The 8,373-nt window shown below is 47.4% G+C and overlaps 1 protein-coding gene across 1 annotated transcript in view; it reads right to left on the minus strand.

Annotated features, from left to right (window-relative positions):
- The window catches only part of EDEM1 (ER degradation enhancing alpha-mannosidase like protein 1), a 29,724-nt gene extending 23,104 nt beyond the window's left edge, over positions 1 to 6,620 (minus strand). Inside the window, exon 1 of the mRNA XM_015076705.3 lies at positions 5,975 to 6,620. Within this exon, the coding sequence (XP_014932191.2) occupies positions 5,975 to 6,471 (497 nt within the window). The 5' untranslated portion in view covers positions 6,472 to 6,620. The remainder of the gene's footprint in view (positions 1 to 5,974) is intronic.
- Between the last annotated feature and the right edge of the window lie 1,753 nt (positions 6,621 to 8,373).

Consider the following 8,373-nt stretch of genomic DNA (forward strand, 5'->3'; position numbering starts at 1 on the left):
TATCATTCATTCAACCAATGAATCCCCATCACCTCCACCCATTCTGAGGAGATGAGCCATGGTGGGACTTGTCTGCCGCACTCCTCCTGCCCCCATAGTCAACACTGATTTCCCTTCCTGGAGCAATCTTAAGACACTGCCTTCAGGCCTGCAGGGAAAGTAAAGCTCCCCAGTCACTCAGACTGCTCCTTGTAACACTGAAAACGATGACAAGGACAACGAAAACATCCGGGAAGGGCAAGGACGGAGAAATAGTGCAGCTTGACAAATTCCAGGGACTTCAGTCATTCTTCTCTCTCCTTCCCACCAGCCCCGAGAGTAACTGCAGAAGCCTGAAAAGGCTGGAGTAAGGAGAAATGGGACAGCTGTTTAAAGGTTACTTTTATTGGGGCACCTGGGTGGCTCAGTCAGTTAAGCATCCCACTTCAGCTCAGGTTGTCATCTCATGGTTTGTGGGTTCAAGCCCCACATCAGGTTCTATGCTGACAGCTCGAAACCTGGGGCCTACTTCAGATTCTGTGTCTCCCTTGCTCTCTGCCCCTCGCCCGCACTCACTCACTCTAGCACTCTCTCAAAAAATGAACATTAAAAAAATTTTTTAATCAAAATTTTAAAAAGGTTACATTTATTAAAGACCAAAGTGAAAAGCCCGAGTTTCATCTTCGACAACATATTCACCAAAACTCAAACATCTTGCAGCACGTCCCAGGCCACCGTAGCTACTCCCTCAGTCACACCTACAGGACCTGGTCTCACTTCCCCTGTCCTGGATGGCTTGCTACGCTCTCTGAAAATGTACCCTCCAGCGTGCCCTGGTCGGGGTCAGTGGCCTTACATGAAGCAGGCACACACAGCTTCAACACTTCACATCTGATCTCACGTGAGCCTTCCACTTGCTTTGTTATATGCTGTTACCCCACTAAATCTAGGACAAAGAATTCAGAGCTAACTTTTAGACACACTTTTGAAAACAAGCCATACAGAACGGGCTATCTAGGAACCAGGGTTATTTTGCCCCTTACAAGCCATGAGGCCAGCACACCGCATGGCTGAAAAACTGCACCTGCTTCTTCTATTTGTAGATTCTTTCTAAATATGTTCATATAATTCCAAAAGGTCCTCTAAAGACGAGAGCCGTGGGGTAAAAATAAGCACTTCAAGGGCAGTGCCAGCAAGAAAACATACAGGAAATGTCGAAAGTTGGAGGAGAAGGTCAAAGTAGACAGGAAGATCCTTGTGCTTAATTCTGCCAATTCAAGAACATCCTGTTGGGTTTAAATATTTAACTGCATTGCTCTACTGCTCAGAAACAAAGAGTGGGTTCCAACACCCACCTCATTAGAAAATAGTTCCTTCGCCACTTAGCATTCAAACTACGTGTGAAACACACCCTCTCCTGAGCTATACCCTCATCTGGGGCCAACACCACTCTTTCCACCTACACAGGTCGGTGGAAGGTGTTACTAACTTCGATCACTGCACTCCTTCATGTGTTTTGTAACACTTTTCCTTTTAGGCTAATAACTAAAATGGACCCAATTTCAACCTACTTCTCAATACAGTGCCCAAGCAGTCACTAACAATTAACAGTTATAAGAAATGCCACAGTAAAAGAAAATAAATATTTGGAATAATGGAGTTGGTTCCTTCTCTCCACTCAGACAAATCCCCCTAAAGGATTTGACTGAAAAATCTAAGGTGTTCATTAAAACACTTTTAATTATTTTCTACCGAGTAATTGCTATACAGTCTTTAAAATATGCCAAAATAGAAAAGGAAGAGGAGTGAGAAGGGAAATGTAGACTCCATAGAACGCTCTTGGCCTAGCAGCACCATATTACTGTGATTCCACTTAGGCCAGCCCAGTATGTAAGACTGTGGTCTTGCTCTTTGTAGGTATTCTTGACCAATGGCCAGCCTGACTTCATATCTGCTAAGTGTCTCAAGCCAAGAACTCAATCTTCTAGTACAAAACTAGGCTCACAAGTACACATCTTTCCACATAACCAGCTGGCTGAACCATGATGACCCAGAATTAAACTCTCCACTTAATTTACCATGTGTGACTGTTCATGACATTTGCCCCACTGTGAACTTTTTTTAATATTTATTTATTTTTGAGAGACAGAGAGAGACAGAGTGTGAGTGGGAGAGTAGCAAGGAGACTGAGACAGAATCTGAAGCAGGCTCCAGGCTCTGAGCTGTCAGCACAGAGCCCGACACGGGCTTGAACCCATGAACCATGAGAGCATGACCTGAGCCAAAGTCAGACGCTTAACTGACTGAGCCACCCAGGCGATCCCACTCTACTGTGAATTCTTAAGGTTCTTATCACCCCAAAACAGAGATAGAGGAGAAAACTACACCTTTGACAGAAAATTTCTGATGACATAACTGACAAAATCAAACATATGTTTACAAAAAAAAAATTCCCACATACACTTAACCTGTACCAGCTGTTCAGAAATATACCTGGTGCTGGGTAGACACAGAGGTAATACAAGAAACAGTCTCTGTGTCAAGGGATTGATAATCTGGGAAGACAAGACAAAGGGAAAGGAAGGTGAATACATAATTCTCAAGTGATGTTAAAATGTGGAACAGCAGCTCAAAGAAAAGGAACTGAAAGGAGAACCGAGTAAATCAAAGAAACTTGTCTTCAAAAGTTCAATGGCATCATAGAAAAAGTCTTAGGCCCGAGTTGTGTAGTGGGACAGGATTTTAGAAAGAAAGAAGAATGCAGAGGAGGCCATCTTAAGCTTGGTTGCTGAGGAATGGGTTGGTTTGGGGGCCAATACTGGTTGGGGTGATTCAAAGGCGATTTGCTTTTTTACTTGAACAGCAACTTGGCTGGGGAGGACGCAAAGAAGGGTCACGTGCCCAAGGCCAGAACTATCGTTATTATTCACAAGGTTACAAAAAATAGAACATTCAAATTCACCTGAGGAAACTTTTGAATTTGGATCCTCCAACCCAAATTGGGGATATGAGAGTGACTGACTTTGCAGAGTCATCTGTAGCTGAACAGAAAGATTTTCTATTTTAAAGCGTTCGGGTTTCATTTACTTCATGTTAAACCCTCACTCTATTTATAGTTAAACATGACGGGCAAGATATGCCTCAGGTAAATGTGACTAGAAAGAAAAGATACACACATTGAGCACCCATATTTTGTTTCTGTACTTTTTGCATAACATTCTAATGGCTTTGTCACTCTATATTTTAAATGTATCATTAGAATACGCTTGAAAACAATTATTAGACTACATTTGATTTTTTAAAATCTGAAAAATTTTTATTGCAGGTTATTTACTTGGGGGATATAAACTATCCTATTGTTTCAGAGCCAGAATGCCAAAACTCTGGTTCTAAACTTTCTTCGAAAATACTAGTCTGGGGGTGCCTGGCTGGCTCAGTAGGTACAGCATGTGACCCTTGATCTCAAGGTTGTGAGTTTGCAACCCATGATGGGTGCAGAGGTTACTTAAAAAAAAAAAAAAAAAAAAAATCTCAGAGTGCCTGGGTGGCTCAGTTGGTTGAGCGTCCAACTCTTGATTTCAGCTCAGTTCATGATATCAGGGTTCATGGGTTTGAGCCCCATATTGGGCTCCGCACTGACAGCATGGAGCCTGCTTGGGATTCCCTCACTCCCTCCCTCCCTACCCCTCCCCTGCTCACGCTCTCTCTCTCTCAAAAATAAATAAGCTATAAAAAGCATAGAATAAAATCTTTTTTAAAAAAATATATGATTTAAAAAAGAAGAAAAGCAAATACTAGTCTGAAAGGAGTTAAGTTAAAGCAAGGGGAGTAAAAAAATTAACCTTTCCACTCCTTGGAAGCAGCCAATGTGAGGATCTACTCAATATTACCATAACACCAGAATTCTTTCATCTCCTCAAAGACATCAAAGGTTTATCAACCAAAAGGTTTACTAACCTCTGGGCATGACCCTTCCCAAATGCCACCCCCTCGACATTTCAAACTCCATCTTTCCAACAGCAATATATCTGTCTCAAAGCAATCTGACCTCAGTTTACCCACACCGCCACTACACAATCAAACCAAGACACTCATCAGCAGACTTAGTCTGAAACAAAGGCCTACGCCACCCGGAACTACCAGAGGGCCCAGTAGGGTAATCAACCGACACGTCACGTTGCTGGAGAGGGGCTCCAACTCCCCAAAGGGTTCCTAAGATTCATTAAGAAAGCATCCAAATGTCATCAGCTAACTCTCCAGACCACCATATTCCCAACTGAAAGTGTGATCACAAGCACTCATTAAACCGTTTCCTTAGGTCCTTGCCATAAAAGAAAATCTGAGGAAAAAGTCTTCGAGAGAGAATAAGGGCACTTACTGAAAGTATTCTCTCCCTTCCTGTAATACCATGAGCATTAGCGAGAAAATACAATCAAGATCCAAAATGTGTACACACACTTTGATTTCAACTATGTAAAAAATGTGTAGGCATATGAGCAGGAGCTGGCAAGGAAAAATAAATTAAATGTCTGGTGGGGTTTTAGGCTTTTTCATTTTTTCAAATTTTAATTTTTTTTCCTCCAACAATAAAAAATGAAATTAACAGAAAATACACAGGCATAAAGCCTGGTACAGTTAAATACCAACAAACAACTCATTACTTTCCAAACATCTGGAAAGGCCCAGCAATTTTTTTTCAAAACTTAAGAAAAATTTTTCTCAAAAAAAAATTAAGATAGAAGATATTTATATGCATAAAGCCTGATCTAGTGAAGCAAGAAAAATAACTCATCAGTTTCCTGCAATTTTAGAAAGGCACAGTCCCTTGAAAGTAGCCTGGAATGTGCCCTTACATCACTGAAACTCATGCTCCTCAAACTGTCATTTAAAATATGACTTTGGAGATAATCAAACCATTTTTTAAAACCCTTCAAATCCCTTTAGTATACAGGCTTCCTTTTCAGAACTTAAGGATCGGACTCGTTTTCCCCAGGTGAAGGAAAGTACATCCCCCAGAAGTACAAAGCCATCCCCAGGATGTGGGGCCAGGACACTGAGCAGCTCCTCTGGTCCACCCTCACCACACAGAGGAAGGTAGTCACCAATGTGGTCTAACAGGGTCAGTGACAAAGCACACCCATTCCCTCCAGGTGGAAGGTCCTCAGCTGAGTGTGCTGTCCTCTTGGACTCTGATGTCAACAGCAGTGACCCTGGAAGCTTGGCCTCCACAGACAAGGCTGGTGGAAAGGAACACTGGCTGAACTTCCGTGACAACCTTGCCACCAGAGGGGAGGAATTTATGGGACAGATAAAGGTGGCAGTCAATTCTGCAGCCAGGGAATCACAGCCTGAGTATCAGGACCCCAAATCTCAGCTAGATAGCCTCTCTGCCTCCCTCCCTCTCCCTCTCTTTCCCTTTCATGTAAGTATCCTCAGCCTAAGAAGCAGCCCCTGTACATGAAGGAGAAAGGTTGTAACCCCGCTCTGCCTCGCACTCATTACCTGGCTTTAGGCAAGTCCTTTCCCAGAATCAACTCTCGAATTTTTATACAGAAAAGCCAGGGATGCGAGCAGGTGCGGGGAAATAAGGGCTTGTTTCGAAACTGCGTTTTCACACAGGATTTCATTTTAATTATATATTCATCTGGAGAAGGAGTTGGAGATGAGAGTCAAAAGCCCCCGAAGCTACCCCTTGGTACTGCCACTGTCCCTTCCGGTCTCTGAGCCTCAATTTCCCCATCTGTAAAAGAGACTGAGCTGGATAGCTGTGCTGTAACTGACATTCCGGGAGAATCGAGGAAGAGGACAGCCACGGACCCATCCACACCCCCACCAAGCCCAGGGGGACCTCCAGGGGGGTCGGGCCAAGGCCCCAGGTGGGCGGGTGTGGCCCGCTGGACCCTAAACGCTATGGCATCCCTTGGGGAACCCGGAGGACACAAGGAAGCGCGTGGTGCGCGCGGCCCGGGGCGTCGGGCCAGCGCCGGCTACTCACGGGTCCCCGCGGTCCGGCCCTCGGCCGCGGCAGTGGATGGGGTTGAGCTCGTCCTGGGGAAAGGCGTGCGCCATGTAGTTGTCGTAGCCGAAGACGAACATGCCCCGCGCCAGGTCGCGCATCTGGGCGCGCAGCTGGGGCGGGAAGGCACCGCTGTAGCGCTTCTCGTACTCGTCCGGGCCGCGGCCCCGGCCACCCAGCACGTAGCCCCAGTGGGCCGGGCCGCACATGCCTGGCCCGGGCCGCCGCGGAGCCCGCCGCCGCCCCGCCGCCGCCCCGGGGACCGGCGGCTGCAGCCACGACGGCCCCGACGGGCCCGCGGGCCCTAAGGCAGGAGAGACGGGGCCGTCGGGGGCCCTCAGGCGCTGGAAGCCGAAGCTGAGCGGAAAACGCTGGTAGAAGCCCATGCTGGGCCCCAGCCCGAAGACGAGCCACAGCACTCCATGGAGGCCAAGCCGGAGGAGCACCAGCCCCAGGACGAGCGCTCGCCATTGCATGGTCGCGCGGGCGCCGCGGGCATTATTTTAAAGCGCGGGGGGCCTCCCCCGCGGACCACCGCACCCCGCACCCGCCCGTAGCCCCGCTCACTTCCCCTTTAAGGAACTCCCCCGTGACGCACCAGGAACCGGCCCATTGTCCCCCACCCCCAGTCCCTCGGGCCGGCCGGCCGGGCCCCGCGTTCGCCCGCCCAGTCGCCCGGGATTGGCCCGGCCCGGCCCGGCCTCGTGGGGCGCGGCCGGGGACTCCCTCCCGCGCCATAGGCCGCCCAGACTTCCGCAGCGCCGCGAGGCCCCGCCCCATCTTCCTGCCCCGCCCTCTGGGCCCCGCCCCTGCCTCCGCCCCGCCCCCTGGGCGGTCGGAGCCCAGAAGGGCTGGCGTGGCGAGTAGGGGCCGCTCGGGCTACTGGCGAGGAAACTTCCAGCCAATGGGAGAGCGGCACGGCTGCACCAGCCGGACGCCGGACGGAGACGGGGCTCCCCGACCGCCCGGCTTAGGGTAGTGTGTGTCTCCCGCCTAGCTGGGCCTGGAGAAAGCCACTCCAGCTGTAGGTTTGGGATGGTGCCAGTCAAATGACCGAAGGAAGAGGAGGGAAAGGGACAGTTCCTTACAAAAGGAGCTACTTATGCATCGCAAGGGCAGGGTTTTTTAACTTGACCGTCTGTTTACAGCGGGGGTGGGATACTACCTTGTAGCTAGCGACTGCACTAAACGGTATCCTGAATTCTATTTTTATCAGAACACCCTAATTTGTAAGAATTGCTGTGATTGTGAAACACATATTCCCAGATCCCGTCCTAGACATAGCAAACGTCAGTGGAGGGTCTTGGGAATGTGTGTGTAACAAGTGGTCGTGTGCTGTTCTTAGTATCTGGCAATTTCAAGAAATACTGAATTAGATTATGTTGCCTTTGTCTAGGAAATAGGATCTTTAAAAAAAGAAGTGAAGAATCAAGGCCGCCACTACCACCAAATTATTTTTGCCAAATCTATTTAACCACGTCCCCTCCCGCTCCTTCTATTCCCACCATCTCTCCTGTGCACCACAGTAGTGACCTAACCTTTGGGGTGTAGGATAGATTCCTGGTCAAATCACTTTACACATTCTATATCTACTTCCTATAATTAAGAGGGTTGCTAATGTCAGCTCTGAAAGGCTATGGCTTTCACGTAAAGATTCAATAGTTGAGGGGTTTTGTTTTCTTTTGTTTGCTACATTTGTAGGTATCGGTTAAGGTTTTCCCTCAAATTTAGACCATGTGCTTGTTACACCAAAGTTTCTGAAAAGCTTAGGAAACAAAGCCTAATCAATGGCCCACGTCAGAGACTGGCTGAGCCACCAAGGGAGTGACTAAGAGAATGATAAAGTTGTCATGTGGCTCAGTCATCACATTCTCAGAGTCAGGGGACTTTTTGCAACACAGAGATGTAATGGGGACTGAGAAGGAGCACAAAGAAACATTTCGTTACAACACACAAGGTAACTGGCACCTGACATGGCCCTCTTTGTTGGCTGAGGCTTATTCCTCCAGAAGTCCTGAGAGCTAAGCCTGCCCAGGCACTAAAGAGTTATAAAGATAGCTTGAGCCATGGTCTTTTGCCTATGAAGATTCTGCTTTTACTCCTCTGTGAAAGGCAACTGGGAACCCTGCCAGAAGTCCAATCTTAGGGTTTGACCCTGAACTTTCAGGTCTGCCTTCCCAGAACTTGCAAACTGAATGTGAATATTAAGGTATGTGTTACAGGTTTCCTTCTTAAGCTATCTCATTATAAGCAAATTTTAAAGGTTTTAAATTTGATCTTGCACCATGGTCAAGTGTAGACCACATTAATGACAGCTCTTGTCCTCACATTTGGAAATGAGCTCTAGTTAAAAACAAAAACAAATTTCTCTTCATAAC

The sequence above is a fragment of the Acinonyx jubatus genome, chromosome A2 (assembly GCF_027475565.1).
Source record: "Acinonyx jubatus isolate Ajub_Pintada_27869175 chromosome A2, VMU_Ajub_asm_v1.0, whole genome shotgun sequence".
Taxonomy (NCBI): Eukaryota; Metazoa; Chordata; class Mammalia; order Carnivora; family Felidae; genus Acinonyx; species Acinonyx jubatus.